Raw genomic sequence first — 17,574 nt, 5'->3', positions numbered from 1 at the left:
CTTCCGCTCCCCTTGGTTTCGGGCATCGCCGCAGGATGCCGACTTCTCACCAAACACCTGCAGGTGTGCCTAGCGACTGTCAGAGAGGGTCAGACGCCTTCGCCCACGTGCCAGCTCGCGTCCACTCCGCAGTCTCGAGGGACAGGGCGGTGCAGAGCCGCTCTGCTGCCCGCGGGCTGCGTGGTCCGGGACACATGACGTAACTGCCCGGCCCGAGCTCTTCAGGGGCGTCCGCTGTGCTGGTCACTGCGCCGCGGCCGCGAGCAGCCCGGCTTCCCGCGCCGTTCTACCCTTTCCAGCCACCTCTAGGGATCACGACTTGCTCGGTCGCCTGTCTTTCCTGCTTTTCCACCTAGACTGCCTAGCAGCCACTGCGGCAGCTCCTTTAACGCCGGCCGCCTCCCCATCACCAGGGACTCGCCTCCCACTCTCCCTTTCTCTAGGGACAGCGCGCTTCACAGTCAGAATCCGCCACGTATTAAGTGCCGCTTCCAACCAATCAGGACGCAGTTAGCGCAGACGTTTGAGGGACATCCACCTCCGCCAATGATTTTCAAGCCTTCGCCAGCGCCTCGTTCTGAGGGGCGAGACCAACAGCCAGGGTGGCCAATCCGCTCCAGGGAAGGCATTCCGGGACCTTGGAGGCTCACCAATGAGATAAGGAGGTATGGGGAGGGGCTTTACTCATTGGTAACTGCGTCCGGAAGAGGGCCTGGACTGGAGGGATGAAAGTATGATTTGGTTGGTAAGCTCCATGTTGACAACCGGGGCAAGCCTGTTTTCTCCGAAAGGACCAGCTCGGGGGCCCCGGATTGGCAGGAGCCGCAGCCAATCGGAGGGCAGAAGCGCGGAAAGTTTGCTCAATGGGCGATGTCAGAGGGAGGCTGTCACTCAGGCGGTGGTGGCAGAGGCTGAGCTGAGACGTGGCCGGGGAGACGCGGCTGGCTGTCCAGGCCGTCGGGGCGGCAGTGCGGACCCCAGCACGCTCTCGCCCGGATCGGGGGCTCCGAGAGGCGGGCGCCGGCGGCTGCGCCTCCATGCCCGCGCGCGCGGCGGGCCGCTGATGGAGCGCGCCAGCCGCCCGGGGTCGCTGGTGCGGGCGCTGCTGCTGCCGCTGCTGCTGGCCCTGAGCGCGGGGACCCGGGCCGCGGCGCGCGCCCGCGACCTCCCGGCGCCGAGGGCGGAGGCGGCGTTCGGCCTGGGGGCCGCGGCCGCCCCCACGTCGGCCGCGCGAGCGCCGGCGGCCGGGACCGTGGCCGCGGCGGAGGTGACGGTGGAGGACGCCGAGGCGCTCCCCGCAGCGGCGGGCGAGCCGGAGTCGCGGGGGCCGGAACCCGAGGCCGAGGCCGAGCTGCGGTCGCCCGGCAGGTGAGCGCCCGCCGACCCGCGGGAGGGGCTTGTTGACGATGGCGCCGGGGGGGCCGGGGGCCGGGGTGGGCGCCCGAGACCCGGGGTCAGCGGTGGGCGCCTCCCTGCACAGCGCCGGGCCGCGCCGCCTTCCCACCCGCGGCCGGACACCCGCTCGGCGCCGGGCCCTCGCCGGCCTGGGAGGGAGGGATGCTCGGGGAATGCAGGCGCGGGTCCGGAGCCGCTCGGTGCCTCTCGCGGTTATTTGGGTTTATCCGTCCTCGCGGAAACCTTTCCCGCCCTGTGATTTCCTCGCGCGGATCGCCCGGTGTGACAGCTGTTTGGTCTTCGTTCCGACGACTCCGTCTGCCCCCGGCCGAGGGCTGAGGTCGGCGGTTCTCTAACGGAGAGCTGCCGACCCCCTGCGTCACATTCCCCTTGGGGATGCTGGTTCAGTGAGCAGGGCCCTGGACCACACCCCTAGGGTCTTGAAGGTCGACATGAAGACCTTCCTATGTAAACACCCAGTGTAAAGGTAGCATGGTTTCGGAGCCTGAGAAACGAGCCTTGGAGGTGCGTGTTGTAAAGCACTCTTCCAAATGTAGGCACCAGCGACGGGCGGGTTGACGGGGAAGCGTTTTTGCAGGCAGCCAATCGCAGCACGGCAAGACAAAGTGATGCCTTCACTGAGCAACTGGACCCACGCAAGGAGCATCAGGGAGGGCTGGAGTCTGGATTAGAAAGCACTGTAAGCCCATGAGGTAGGAATTACTGGATCATAATAAGTTAGACTAACTTTTCAATTAGCTATCAGAATCTTGATCTACATTACCTTGAAACTACTGTAAGTAGGAAATGTACCACAATTCACTAGGCACCCTTTGAATATTACAGACATTTCTAAGTGACAACTTTGAACAGTTTTCCCCAGCTCACTAATGAATCAGTTCCCCTGCCGAAGTGCCTTTTGTTTATCTGAAAGAAATGTCTGAAGCACCTGCTCCAAATACATTAGGGTAGCAAGGCGTTTTGTTTGGGGTAGACGGCAAAGCCACTTTTCAGCGGGTACTTACTGCTGCCCACAATGGCCCAGGGTTAGAGGTGCAGGCAGCAGCGTGCTGTGTGTCCCGGAGGACCCAGCGAGGAGACCTGTGATGGCAGCACACGGAGCACACTGGGTGGGACACTGGGGTGAGGGAGGTGAGAGGCCAAGAAAAGGCTGTGGCAGAAGGAATGGGTGGTGAGGTGGTGGGGACTTGAGCAAGCGGCAGGAGGCTCAGAGGCTGCCGGTTTTGTCTAGAGAACGCTTTTTCTCTGTGTGCATCTGAGTGGCTTTGCAATAAGATCATTCTGCGATTCACATGCCCATTCAGGTTTGAGAAATGTGGAGTGTTTTGCACGCCACACCCGATGAAAGGTATGCTTAAGGGATAGTTCTGGCATTGGCATGGGCCAAAAGCTTGAGGTAAGGGAAGCGGAAGGGGAGGGTATTCTAGCCGTTCAGATGAGAGGTTTAGTGATGAGAGGTGTAGAACTGAGCTGACGGATTTGAGGGATGCTTCAGGCGAAATGCTTGGTTCCTGGCAGGTGTCTTGCTTCCTTCTGGTTTTGGCAGCTCCAAAGATTGTGGCGGTGCCATGAAAGCACACGTAGGGAAATCGAGAGGTGAGGAGAGCTGCGGAGGAAAGGTCAGGGATTTGGGGTGGGAGAGAGGGACTCGCAGGTCACCGGAGGGCGGCGGTCTGGTAAGCAGGTGGATAGGCCAGGGTGAACAGTTGAAGTTGTGAGAGAGGAGGCTCGCGAGAAAACCTCAGGACATGCCTGACCTTTTAGGGAGGAAGACGAGTTAGCAAATACGGTGCAGCAGGTCAGGTGGGAGAGAGAGGATGCGCGCTGGGAAGAATGAAAGATCTGGTGCTGAACACACTTGAGGAAGTGAAGCGGCAGAGAAGAGGCCTGCAGGAGGTTCCTGAGTCGCCCTCCCTGCTCCTCTCCCCCTTCCCTCATGCTGAAAGCCAATGGTAGGACCTCTGATCTTCATAGACTGAGAGAAACAGCTTGCCCAGACAAGTTGAAGATGAAAGGAATCGATCAGGAGGTGCAGGCGGTTGGAGAAGATCTACTTAGCAGGCGGTTGGAGGGGGGAGGGGGCACTTCTTTCTCAGAATCAGGAGTGAAAACAGAAGAATTCTGCCTGGAACAGAGAAAGTGATCTTTGAGATCGAATGTGGTATATATAGGGAAGGGGTCTGCCTGATGGTGTGTCAACTTAAGATAGTGGGGAATGTTTGCGAAATCTTGGAAAGAAATATACGAAGTTTAGTAAAGTTTTTCCAAGTACTCTTAAAAAAAAAAAAAAAGCCAAAACCCAGAGACTACCAGTTCCATAATAATAGACCAATATCCTGTTTGTTTTAAGAAGGAGAATTAGGGGAGGAGATCTGAATTAACCAAGCGTTTAGTACAAACAGCTGTGAGGAAGGAGGCCCCTTGCAAAACTGTAACAGAGGGAGGTGGCAAACTAAGATGTTTATTTTTGTGTGTTGTCTTTTGGTGCTTAAGAAGCAAGATGAGACTCACTGGTTGACTTTTTATTTTTATTTTTTTTCTGCTCTCTATGAAATGTTCAAGTCTCCAATGGTTTCATTCTAAAAACTCTGTATCTCAAGCTTGGGAATGAGTGAATAAGCCAATTTTTCCTCCCTGGGGGAAAAATAGCTAAAGTGAACTATCAGGTTAGCAGTCTTGTTTGTGTTTCTTCTGTTAAATATTACACTTAATTGAAATTTAAATGGGATGTCACTGCAGAAAGTTAGGGAGAAAGGCTCAATCTCACCTTACTGTTGTGTTGAATGGATGTAGGCATAATGTATGTTAACAGTTTTCTGACTTCAAAACAAATAGCAAATCACAAATTGGGGTTCTTACGGTGGGGTGGACATCTTCGTATTGAGAACATCCTGACAATTTCAGATCTTGTAAAGAACTAGTTTTGACTGTCACACTGATTTGCAAAATATATGTTCTTTTTTCCTCTGTCTCTACTCCCTCTCTGACAGAAGTATTGCCAAGTCTGACATTTGTCTCTGGTGCTCCTTCAGTTTCTGCATCTGGAACTGAGTTTTTTGGATTGAGATAACATGAAAATACTTTGCAGTGTAAGGTGTTTTTATTGTTTTTCCTCTCTATTCTTTCAACACTGGTCTGATATGAAATAAAGGTACATCCTCAGATTTTCAGATTGATGGATACCTTTGCCAGTTTTTTTAACTGCTAGGACCCGTAGTATGATCTGAGTATAGCATCTCAAAAGACAGTGTTGAAAAGGAGCTCAGTCATCTAGTCCCATCACTGTCTACTTTCCCTACCCTAGACCCTTAACTAAAAATCACATTTAACACATAGCGTTCACAGCAGGTCATTAGCTAAAATAAACATCCAAGAGTACTTCAAAAATATTATGGAAAAATTGACCTGAAAGATAAATTAATTTTGGTGCAGAACATATTGAAATCTGTGCACAGTTTTTTTGTTTTGTTTCGTTTTTTTGTTTTTTAAATTATCTGTTTGAGAGGTAGAATTACAGACAGAGAGAGGGAGAGGTGGAGAGAAAGCTCTTCCATTGCTGATTCACTCCCCAAATGGCCGCAGTGGCCGGAGTTGGGCTGATCAGGAGCCAGGAGCTTCTTCCGGGTCTCCCACGTGGGTGCAGGGGCCCAAGCACTTGGACCATCTTCTACTGCTTTCCCAGGCCACAGCAGAGAGCTGGATGGGAAGTGGAGCAGCCGGGATGTGTACAACCAATGCCCATATGAGATACCAGTGCTGCAGGTGGAGGCTTACCCTACTACACCGGGCCCCCTGCATAGTTTTTTATAATACACATATTTAAATTTTATTTTTTTATTTCAGAGAGAGCGAGCTCCCATCTGCCGGTTCACCTCTCAAATGCCCACTGTGGCTGGGCTGCTTGCGAAGCCATGAGTCAGGAATGCAGTCCAGGCCTCCCGTGTGGGTGGCAGGGACCCAGCTATTAGAGCCTTCCAGCATCTGCACTGATGAGAAACTGGAGTCAGGAGTGGGAGTCAGGTCTCAAATCCAGCCAGATATGCCAGTGTCTGCTGGGCCAAACGTCCACTCCTGTGATAGGCGTTTTCCATGAGCTTTTCTGAAGACTCCTGGTATGTGTGGCTTTAAACATTTTTTTGCCCCCAAATAATCTTTTAATTCTGTTTTCCCATGATCTTTATAAAATACCCATGTGCTTCGGGCAAGTCATGGCTGGTTGTTCCTGTTACAATTGTCTTTATCTTCATCGGTTTCTGGACGCTGGATATGCTGTGTGACAGACAGGCGGCCGTGCTTTCTGTTGGAGCTTAGCTCAGTCCCCTAGAGAGGACCTGCCTGTCAGTTGCTCTGAGCTGTAAGTTCAGCGAGGCTCTTCATTCCCTCAGTATTGCTGGCAACGCCATTTCCTTTTCTCTGTTGGGAGAGAGAAGCTGCATATACATCTTTATTGCAAACTGTTTTAAAATACAAAGAGTTAGGGCCGGTGCTGTGGCTCACTAGGCTAATCCTCCACCTGCAGTGCCAGCACCCCGGGTTCTAGTCCCGGTTGGGGCACCAGTTCCTGGTTGCTCCTCTTCCAGTCCAGCTCTCTGCTGTGGCCCAGGAAGGCAGTGGAGGATGGCCCAGGTGCTTGGGCCCTGTACCTGCATGGGAGATCAGGAGGAGGCACCTGGCTCCTGGCTTTGGAACGGCGCAGCGCTGGCCATGGCGGGCATTTGGGGGGTGAACCAACGGAAGGGAGACCTTTCTTTCTGTCTCTCTCTCTCTCACACTGTCTAACTCGCCTGTCAAAAAAAAAAAAAAAAAAAAAAAGAGAGAGAGAGAGAGAGAAGAAAGCTACAGAGTTAAATATGAGGGGATGAGACTATATCTGTTTTTTTTTTCAAACCATGTTCTATTTGTCAGTAATCATTTTGATTTAGAATATTGGATAAGATAAAGTGCTTCCAAAAATTTTTTTTTTTTTTAAAGATTTATTTATTTGAAAGTCAAAGTTACACAGAGAGAGAAGGAGAGGCAGAGAGAGAGAGAGAGAGAGGCTTCCATCCGCTGGTTCACTCCCCAATTGGCCACAACGGCCGGAGCTGCGCCGATCTGAAGCCAGGAGCCAGGAGCTTCTTCCAGCTCTCCCACATGGGTGCAGGGGCCCAAGGACCTGGGCCATCTTCTGCTTTCCCAGGCCATAGCAGAGAGCTGGAAGTGGAGCAGTTGGGTCTCAAACCAGTGCCCAAAGGGGATGCCGGCACTGCAGGCAGCAGCTTAACCCGTTATGCTACAGTGCTGGCCCCCAAAAATATTTTAATCTAGCAGGAAAAGGCTGTCTCTTGCTCTTACGTTAACTACAACGTTGAAAACTGAGATTGTATTTCTTTAGGGTCTAGCTGATATGTCAGAGTGTTAGAGTATAACTAACGATTTTTGATATTATATTTGTTTTGGTTTGGGGCATAGCTAGTCTTGTGATACGTTTAAAGAAAGGAGGCTTATTTGGAGATTTACTTAGTAGGTGAGGACTAGGAAGTCAAGTCCAATTAGTTTAGTTTGTTTTTAAATGAGAACGTGTGCTTCCTTTAGCAAGGGCATATGTTGGAGGAGAGGATTGTTGGTTACTCCAACTCAAGGCAGCCAAGTCAAATTTTTAGCTTAGGGAGATTATTGCCAGCTATGGAAGGAATGGGAAACTTGAAAATAAGCAGTTCTGAGAGTAAACCCTGTTTCATACATGTGGAGCTCTCCTGTCACCTGCTTCTCTTCCTTCACCTGGGGCATTGGCACGGGGGGGGGGGGGGGGGGGCTCTGTTAGAATGACTTTATGAAGGAATTTAGCCCGCACTTCTCAGAATCTGATAAACAGCCTGTAAGTAGCCAGACGTTCTGGCCAACTTAGGACAGCTCAAGCAAGAATAATGTATTCATGGTGGCACAAGGTCAGTTCTGCCAAGTTGAGGACCTCCTCAGAGCAATTACAGGATAAAGGACATCTTGGTGAGATTTCTGGAAAGCATAAAAAGCTGCACATTATAGTAATATAGTAGTTGCCACTTATGCAAACTTAAATTTGACAAAATGATAGAATTAGGAAAACTAAATTCCCTCTCCTATTCAAATCTGGTGCATGACCTCAGGCAAGTCATATCTTTTCCAGCCTCCTTTTTCTTTTCTTTTCTTTCTTTCTTTATTTCAAAGAGTTACGCAGAGAGAGGAGAGACAGAGAGAGAGAGAAAGAGAGGTCTTCCTTCCGATGGTTCACTCCCCAATTGGCGGCAACAGCTGAAGCTGTGCTGATCCGAAGCCAAGAGCCAGGAGCTTCTTCCGGGTCTCCCACGTGGGTGCAGGGGTCCAAGGACTTGGGCCATCTTCTACTGCTTTCCCAGGCCACAGCAGAGAGCTGGATCGGAAGAGGAGCCCCTGGGTCTCGAACTAGCGCCCATGTGGGATGCCCATGCTTAACCCACCAGGGCATTAACCCGCTGCACCACAGCACTGGCCCGTCCTTTTTCATTTAATGTGGAGTGTATGTCTGCCCTCACCAGGATTTATTTACTCAACAAACACATTGTTTTTTATTAAGGTTTAGGCTCTGTTGTGTAGAAACATGTCTTTTCCTTCAGAAGCTCCAAGTTGGACAGGAAGATAATTGTATTCAAGGATTAACAAGTGACATAAAAGTAGTACAAGAGTGACAAGTAGGGGCAGGCACTATGGCATGATAGGTTAAGCCTCTGCCTGTGGTGCGTTAAAAAAAAAATAAGAGTGACAAGTATAGAAGCATCAGGTGGGCAAGTCATGAATGTGAAAAGCGTCAGGGACCATGGGCAGCAGAAGTGAGCGAGTGAAGGCACAGGGGCGTTGTACAGTGAGCACAGAGCAGCAGATCCTAGGCCAGGGCTCCTGTGGCTCTGCAGAGGTTAGATCCAAAACCTAATGGAAGCTGGACATTTTTTTTTTTTTAACTTTTATTTAATGAATATAAATTTCCAGTGTACAGCTTATGGATTACAATGGCTTCCCCCCCCCCCCATAACTTCCCTCCCACCCGCAACCCTCCCCTCTCCCGCTCCCTCTCCCCTTCCATTTGCATCAAGATTCATTTTCAATTCTCTTTATATACAGAAGATCAATTTAGTATAAAGATTTCAACAGTTTGCACCCACATAGAAACACAAAGTGAAACATACTGTTTGAGTACTAGTTATAGCATTAAATCACAATGTACAGCACATTAAGGACAGAGATCCCACATGAGGAGCAAGTGCACAGTGGCTCCTGTTGTTGACCCAACAAATTGACACTCTAGTTTATGGCGCCAGTAACCATCCTAGGCTCTCGTCATGAGTTGCCAAGGCTATGGAAGCCTTCCAAGTTCCCCGACTCTGATCATATTTAGACAAGGTCATAAAAGACAGAGTGAGGATAGTAACCAATGATCCTAAGAGTGGCATTAACCAGGTTTGAACAATTATACAGCATTAAGTGGGGAAGAGGACCATCAGTTCACACATGTTGGGAGTAGAGCCATTGGTGGTAGAGTAGAGGTTCTGATTACAAAGGAATAAGGCCCAAGTGCACTAGACAGGGCCTAGAACAAAGGACAGAGTCATTATTAGAGGAGCTTAGAAAGGTGCTGTCTAAGCTACAATTAAGTTTTCTGATTGAGAGGCAAATAGAACCTGATAGAAGGGGCTTGATAACAATCTGGTGGGCTTTAGGCCTTGTAAATTCAGAGGCCCAGACCTATCAATCTCTTCACATGGGGTATATCCTAAGGGAGGTGTGAACCTCCTAGGGGAAGGCACTCTGTTGACTTTCATTACTTGGCTGGCCTGGGAGGAGAGCTGGCCAGGTAAAGGCAGGTGGCATCTCTAACAAGAAATTTACACTTTTGCCTGCAATGTTGCTGACCCTACTTGACCATCCCCTCAGCTGCGGTGGTCGCTTTGGAAGTTGGGCTGAGTGAAGGGCTTTTCAGCTGGACATTTAATACATGTGGAGCTCTCCTGTCACCCACCTGCTTCACTTCCTTCACCTGGGGCATTGGCGCAGGGGGGAAGGCTCTGTTAGAATGACAAGTTGGAGAAAGTTAATTAGAAAGTCAAATTGCTTTGCTTTGAGCTACAATTATATCAGACCTTATTTATTAATTCTAATTATTTCTCCCCAGCAATCCTAAGTATTTTGAGGCATTAAGCCTTTCCTTTAAAGATGGGGAATTCATTATAAACCATCTTCATGAAATAATCTAAGACATGGACAAAATAGAAATGAACGTGTGTGTGTGTGTGTGTGTGTGTTGGTGCTGTGGCAGGGATAGGGGACTGAGCTGGCAGAAGAGGCAGGGAATGAGATGAGGAAAGTTCACTGAAGCTAGATGGTGAAAGGCTTTATGTGTCACAGCAAGCAGGTGGCCTTTCTTGAGTGGGCACCGGCTGAGAGCTTCAAAGTTTACCTTCAGATTCTCTCACTCTCTTTTAAAGATTTATTTATTTGAAAGGCAGAGAAAGAGAAAGAAATATTGAAGAGAGAGCTTCCATCTTCTGGTTCACTCCCCAAATGCCCACAATGGCTGGGGCTAGGCCAGGCCAAAACCAGGAGTCAAGAACTCCATCCAGTTTTCCACATGGGTGCCAGGGACCCAAGTACTTGGCCCGAGTTCTGCTGCCTCTTAGTCTCATTAGCTGGACTCTGGGTCAGAAGTGGAGGAGCTAGGACTTGAATCAGGCACTCAGATATGGGATGCGGGCATCACAAGCAGTGGGTTAACCTGCTGTGTGCCACAAGGCCCTCCTCCACCAGATCTCTTAAAGAAACAAAACTGTTGAAGAGCAAAGGAGAAAGAAAGCTGACACAGGAGGGTATGTCAGAAAGCCTTGTAAATTGCCTTGATGAGAAGGCAGAATCCGTTCTGGGGCCAGCCCAGTGGTAATGAAGAAGAAAACTATTCAAAAGAAACTCTGAAAACTGCAGACTGAATGGCCATCGTGCAGATGTAGAGGTTGAGGGAGCAGGTGAGTTGGAGTGTTGTTAGGTGATGGGTGGATGGGAATGCAGTTAAGGGAGGGAGAGATAGGGACAGGTTGTGAGCGAGAAGTAGGTAATACATAGGTCCTGCTGATGATGCAGAGCTCTCTCTCTGTCTCCCTCTAACTCTCAAATAAATAATTTCTTTAAAAAAATTTGTTTTTGATATTTTTTTGAGAGGCTGAAAGATAAGGGAGCACTCTCATATGCCTGTTGTGTTCCTCTAATGCCTGCAGTGGTTGGGGCTGGGCTGGGGCGGGGGGGTAGGCCAGGGACAAAGCCAAGAGCCTGAGCCAGGAACTCAATCCAGGTCTCCCACACGGGTAGCAGGAACCCAGTTACTTCAGCCACCACTGCTGCTACCCAGAGTCTGCATTAGCAAGAAGCTAGAGTTCAGGAGCCAGAGGTAGGCATGGAGCCAGAGGTAGGTACGGAGCCCAGGGGCCTTGATATGGGATGCCGGCATCTTAACTGCTAGGCCAAATGCCCACCCCTAAGATAATTTTCCTATTCAGAGTATCCTTCTTTTGTAATTCTCACATAGATTTCTTTGGAAAGCAGAGGAATATTGGATAGGGAGGGGAATTGGATTGTTCCCTTTCTTCTGGTTTGCTATCTAAAATTACTAGGATTTGCAGTCTGGCTAAATCTTTATTTTCACAAATTAGAGTAATAGTTACTACTTGAGAAGTTTAAAATGAGGATTCAGGTGTAGTTTGGAAACTAAATGATTGATTTTACATATTTGATAAATTGTTCTTTGAAAGGTTTCAGATGTGTTTACTTGAACTTATTTATCTTGGTCAACTAGTGTATTACTTTGAATTTGTGTACATTGTACATCAAGTGAAATAGAAGAGATAGAGTTGTATCTTAGAATCCTAACCAGAAACACAACTCTACATGAATTTGTGGATTTAAAGCAGACAAATAGGCCTACAGGAGCTGTACAGTTCTTTCTTCTATTTAACAAAATATTTATGGAGAACCTGCTATATTTAGGGAGGTGGCTGGGGTGGGGGAAGGAGTGTATCCCAGGCAGAGACCAGTAGTACCTGCAAAGTAGTACCTGACATGTGTGAAGAACTGGGAGAGTTGTCTGGGAGTATTGATTTGGGGTGTGTGAACTTTGAGAAGCCTGTTAGAGATGGAAATCTCGTAGGCTGTTAGATATGCTTATTATTCACTGGGAAGCTTGGGGCCAGGGAAAGAAATTTGGGAGTTACCAGCATATAGTTGACAGTTTAGAGCTACGAGACTAGATGAGATCACCCAAAAAAATTGTGTGTGAGTAGAGACTATTTTAAGAAAGAGGAAAGATAAAGAAGGACCAGAAGATGAAACTGAGAGAGAATAGCACAGAACCAAGTTTTAAAAAAAAATTAGAAGAGCATGGTGTTCTGCAAGCTACGTAAGTGTTTCATGGTGACAGGGGAAGTTGGTGTTTGGGTGCTTCTGACCACAAGATTAATCAATATGAAGGTTATTGGTGACTCTTAGAAGAACCCTTTCAGTGAGGCATACGGTTCAGTAGTGGCTAACACTTGGTTAGAAATGGTTCAAGACAGAGGGAAGGAGAGGATTTGGAGACATAGAGGACGAAAGAACTCTTTTCAAGGAGTTGTGTTGGGGGACCGGCTTTGTGATGTATCAGGTTAACCTGCTGCCTGCGAAGCTGGCATCCCATATGGGCTCAGGCTTGAGTCCCAGCTGCTCCACTTTGATCCAGCTCCCTGCTAATGTGCCTGGGAAAGCAGCAGAAAAAGACCTAGTACTTAGGCCTCTGCATCCAAATTGGAATTACGGGTTCCTGGCTTTGACCTGGCACAGTCCTGGCTGTTGCAGTCATTTGAGGAGTGAACCAGTAGATGAAAGATCTCTCTCTCTCTCCCTCTGTCTCCCTCTGTCTCCCTCTCTCTCCCTCTCCCTCCCTTTCTCTCTCCTCTCTCTCTCTCCCTCTCTTTGTCTCTTCTTCTCTCCCTCTCCTCCTCTCTCCCTCTCTCTGTCCCTGTCACTCTGCTTTTCAAATAAATAATAAAATATTTTGTTTAAAAAAAGGAGTTATATTACAAAGGGGCAGCAAATAGATTGGAAACTAGGAGAGAAGTGTTCATTTTGTTTAGTCTTTTTTTTTTTTTAAAGATTTTATTTATTTGTTTATTTGACAGGCAGTTACAGACAGAGAAAGGGAGAGGCAGTGAAAAAGGTCTTTCATCCGCTGGTTCACTCCCCAAATGGCCGCAATGGAGCTGGGCCAATCCGCAGCCAGGAGCTTCTTCCAGGTCTCCCACGTGGGTACAGGGGCCCACGCACTTGGGCCATCTTCCACTGCTTTCCCAGCCCATAGCAGAGAGGTGGATTGAAAGAGGAGCAGCCGGGACCGAACTGGCACCCATATGGGATGCCAGCACCACAGGCAGAGGCTTAACCTACTATGCCACAGTGCCGGCCCCTGATTTGGTGTTTAAGTTGGAGGAAATACTAACAAGTTTCAATGTTGTGTTAGTGTGCTGTAACAGAATACCATAGCCTGAGTGGCCTCTAAACAACAGAAATGTATTCTTCATGGTTCTAGAGGCTGAGAGTCGAAGATCAAGGCGCCAGCAGATTGAGCGTCTGGTGAGGGCCCGTTCCACACAGGTAGCATCCCCTGTATCCTCGCGTGGTAGAAGGGGCAAAGGGATTTGGGGGGCCACTTTTATAAGGGCATGAATCCATTCAGGAGGGCTCCTCTCTCATGACCTCATGGCCTCTCGGCCTCTCAAAGGCCCCACCTCCTAATACTCTCACCATGGGATTAGGTTTCCACACGTGGGGGAGACACAGACACTCCATCTGTGGCAAATGCTGAGGGAAGTTCTCCGGTAGAGAAGAGCTGACCTGGATGTGGGAGCGCACAGCGGCGTTTGCTAGAGCAGGCCCTCGGTGTGCATGAGGAGGGTGCATGTTGGCTTAAGTGGAGGTAGTGGGTGGCAGCATGGACAGTGCTCCGATACCCATGGGGGGATGGTGGAATTCTCGGGTCCAGGGCTTGTGAGTGGGGAGCCATGATGGTGGGAACAAGCTCTTTTGATGACTTCTGTTTCCATCAAAGGGAACGGGAATCACAGACACTGGGTTGTGTGAGCCTGGAAGAGCTGCTCTCAAAAGTCTGAGGATAGAGAAAACGAAAGGATGAAGCAGGTCTGGGGTAGTGGGTAGACTAGGAGCGGGTTGTGACAGTGTAGGTCGATTGTGGGTGTGAGCTAAAGTGAGATCAGTCAACATGGTTTCGTTTGTCTCCAGCTGCTTTCCACTGCATGGATGCGGGACTGAGAGAGGAGGAAGAGGAATCTCACCAGGGCCAGAGTTCTGCCCGTCCAGTGTGACGTGGGAGAGAGGGGATAGGAAGTTGAGGGTATAAGCACGGTAGTGCCTAAGATGAAAGACTGGCATTTCAACTGGATAAGAAAGAAGGGAGGGTGTGATGGTAGTGAAGGTCCTAGGGTCAATGGCTTCTTGGTTCTGGTGGGGTCAGAGGAAGTAGAGGAAGTAGGGAAGTAGAGGAAGCAGACTGGAAAGAGTGGAGCAGGCTGCTGGGGTGATATTTGAAATTTCAGCTGGGTGAGGGGTTGTAGTGATTGGTAATACAAAGGTCTAGGATCTGACAACAGGAGTGGCTGAAGCAAGGTAGGCATGGAATGAAAACCCAAAGAACTGAGGCAAAAGTATGTTAGGCTGTGACCGTAAACTCGTAGCTTAAACCTTCCAGGAAAGAGGCTACTGACCTAAGGATCAGGAGACCACCAGCAGGAGGGATAATGAATGGAACAGTCTGACCCTGAAGAATTTCGGAGAGGAGAGGGAGAAAATCGTCTAGAAAAGGCCACGAGATACGAGGAGCACAGCTTTCCCAGGCGCCATTGTCAGGGGCTGGGGGAAACCATTCTCGTTGCACCTGTGCTGAAGCAATCTGCCTGGAACGCCCGGTTTCTGCGAGGGCAAGAAGCTTGGTGAATGTTCGGGAAGCCCGTATTTCAGGGGAGGCTTTCAGGAGGCGGGGAGGGTAGAAGAGGACCGTGCAAGGGATGCCATGTTCCTCCTGGGGATTAGAGTGCAGAACGGAGACCACCAGGAAGTGACATAAACAGAAAATGGGCGAATTGAAACTGTCCTGCCCTAAAAACAGCAGTGGCCAGACTGTACCTTTTGTGGGGAAGGCACCTCCCCGTCCCGTCTCTCCTAGCAGTAGAGGCCTGGCAGGGGCTGCTGTTCTCTGGAGTGTATGGAATATTGTACCCAGTATCTTAGGAAGTTTTTCAATTTTGTTTTATTCATATTTTAAAAGTTTCCTATTTTGACTTTTTTTCTGAATTTTTGTTTGTTTCCATTTTATTTGGAAGGTAGAAAGATGGTGATTTTCCATCCACTATTTCACTTCCCATATGCCTGCAACAAACCAGGGCTGGGCCGGGTCAAAGCCAGGAGCCTGGAATGCATTCTGGGTCTCCCACATGCGTGGCACTTGGGCCATCATCTGTTGCCTCCCATTGTGCACATTGGCAGGATAGGGTTGGAAGTGGAGGAGCTGGGACTCAACCAGGATTGATTGCAAGTGTCCCAGGTATCCACTGTACCACTGTACCAAAGGTCCACCCCTAATCCTGTCCTTTTCATTTCTCAACTTACAGATCATTAGTAATTATCAGCACTTTAGATGGAAGAATTGCTGCCTTGGATCCTGAGAATCATGGCAAAAAGCAATGGGATTTAGATGTGGGATCTGGTGCCTTGGTTTCATCCAGCCTCAGCAAACCAGAGGTAAGAATTTGTTCTTAAACATTGACCGGGAAACATAATGCGAAATTGCTGATGTTAATAATATGTATTTGCATATAAAGCTTGGTCTCAGGACCCAGTGTCTGGGTTTCAGTTCTGCTTGCCTGTTACAAGCTGTGTCCCCTTGGGACAAATAATAACTTTTCTATTCTATAATTCCCCCTCTATGAAATAGCATGCATAATAGCACCTTTTTCTTAGGATTTTTTGAGCATTTACTAAGTAAATCGTATAAATTAGTAACTGAGGAATAGTAGCTGTTGTATCAATATAGTGTAGTACCTGAGGTATAACACAATCATTTCTTATTCTTATTTTCACCAGGCCCCCTAGGAGAAATAAGACAAATAGAAATGAAAACTTCATTTTATTTTACTTGTTAGAAATCCATGCCATAACATCTCATACATTAATATTCCCTACATTTTCCCTCAATGGTACATCCGAGTTATCAGCATAATTCATCTGAAATTTCCTGGAATGTAATTCTAGATAAATCTGATTATTTGTAAAGAAAAAGAAATTGTGCTTAGTAATTCTGAGATCTAGAATGGTAGAGGGGAACGAGCTTTGCTTCCAAAACTACTCTGGCACGTGACGTCAAGTGAACATGTGACTTAGCTCCTCAGAGCTTCAATGTCCTAATCAATAAAGTGAGGACACTGTCTACCTTGATGAGGTCGGGGCAGGACAGAAGGATTAAATCTTCGCTTGCAGCTGTGTGTTTTGTTCATTTTATTTGGAAGGCAGAGACAGACAGAGATCTTTCATCTGCTGGTTCATTCCCCAAATGCCCATGACAGCCAGGGCCAGGCCAGATTGAAGGCAGGAGCCCAGAACTCTGTGTGTCCTGTGTGGGTGGCAAGGTCCCAAGTACGTCATCTGCTACCTCCTGGGGACTGGGTCAGCGGGTAGCTGGATGGGAAGCATAGAGCTGGGACTCAAACCAGGCCCCCTACATGGGCCCCCTCAAGGATCTACTTAACCACTGTATCACACTTCCACCTTGACTCCTTGAGTACTGACTTCGATGGAGTAAGTCTGGCCTTTCCTGCATCTTGACTCTTCTATTAAAGTCAGTCCATTTTTCAAGTTGTGACTGCTAGCGTTGAAGCAGTCACCTCCTTTCCAGAATGCTGTCAGCCCTCGGCCATACCAAATTGGTCCTATAGGACACTCCCTAGAGTAGTCATTTTTCTGCCATCAGTCTTTCCCTTTAAAAAGCTTCCTGGCTAGAATTAAATTTGAAAAAGAAATCTAACATGAGGGGCTTGGAAATGACCTGAGAAGTGGTGACGGAACTTCTGATGGGAGGCAGCTACTGGTGACCCATCTGCGATGACAGACTTCCCTACGCTGTCCAGCAAGGCCAACTGGAGCCCTGTGCTGGTGCCCCCGGGCAGGTGCCCAATCTCTGCATTCCTTGTATACTAAGCCCTGATTAGACTTTCAAAGTACCCCACCAAAGTACCTCCTATCAGAGAGTATACTGAAAATATCATTTGAGAAGAATGACATTCTGTTCTATTGTGAATTCAAATAGCAACTTGGTTGTAGATTACATTAAAATTTTGAATTAGGTGTGATACCAGCTAAATGTGTTTATTTGTGTTCTGCTGGGATTATGCTTGGGTATGCACGTTTTGCTTTATTTTTAAACTAGACATAAACGATGATCAGCAAAATGAGAAGATTGTAAGCTGCTTACATCTGAGGTAATGTTACAGTGTGTTGTAGCAGTGCAAAGCATGGGTGTGTTTGCAAATGGAAACATTTACAAAAACCAAGGGATAAGTTGCATGGTTTCACATAGTAGAATGCAAATAGCTGTAATAACCCAAGTGCTGTTGCGTGTGTTTAAGTGATAAGTAGCTAGTCATACTCAAAGGTTTTCTTAAAAATAAGTTACATTAGCTATGTGAGTTTTAATCTATAGTTCAGCTTTTTTTTCCTGTCCCTAGTTGTTACTGCTTTCTGTGGTTTATTAGGGATTTTTTTTTTTTTTTTTTTGACAGGCAGAGTGGATAGTGAGAGAGAGACAGAGAGAAAGGTCTTCCTTTTTGCCATTGGTTCACCCTCCAATGGCCGCTGCGGCCGGTACATCGGCCAGCGCATCGTGCATCCAAAGCCAGGAGCCAGGCGCTTCTCCCGGTCTCCCATGCGGGTGCAGGGCCCAAGCACTTGGGCCATCCTCCACTGCCTTCCTGGGCCACAGCAGAGAGCTGGACTGGGAGAGGCGCAACCAGGACAGAATCCGGCACCCCAACCGGGACTAGAACCCAGTGTGCCGGCACCGCAAGGCGGAGGATTAGCCTGTTAAGC

The 17,574-nt window shown here is 48.5% G+C and overlaps 1 protein-coding gene across 1 annotated transcript in view; it reads left to right on the top strand.

The window, feature by feature from the left end:
- The first annotated feature begins 1,048 nt into the window (after positions 1–1,048).
- EIF2AK3 (eukaryotic translation initiation factor 2 alpha kinase 3) overlaps positions 1,049–17,574 on the top strand; it is a 77,007-nt gene continuing 60,481 nt past the window's right edge. Inside the window, exons 1-2 of the mRNA XM_062209829.1 lie at positions 1,049–1,368; positions 15,105–15,234. Coding sequence (XP_062065813.1) covers positions 1,064–1,368; positions 15,105–15,234 — 435 coding nt within the window. The 5' untranslated portion in view covers positions 1,049–1,063. The remainder of the gene's footprint in view (positions 1,369–15,104; positions 15,235–17,574) is intronic.

Source organism: Lepus europaeus, chromosome 13 (assembly GCF_033115175.1).
Source record: "Lepus europaeus isolate LE1 chromosome 13, mLepTim1.pri, whole genome shotgun sequence".
Classification (NCBI taxonomy): domain Eukaryota; kingdom Metazoa; phylum Chordata; class Mammalia; order Lagomorpha; family Leporidae; genus Lepus; species Lepus europaeus.
Note: the sequence above shows the minus strand (reverse complement) of the source record. Positions and strands in the feature narration are given on the sequence as shown.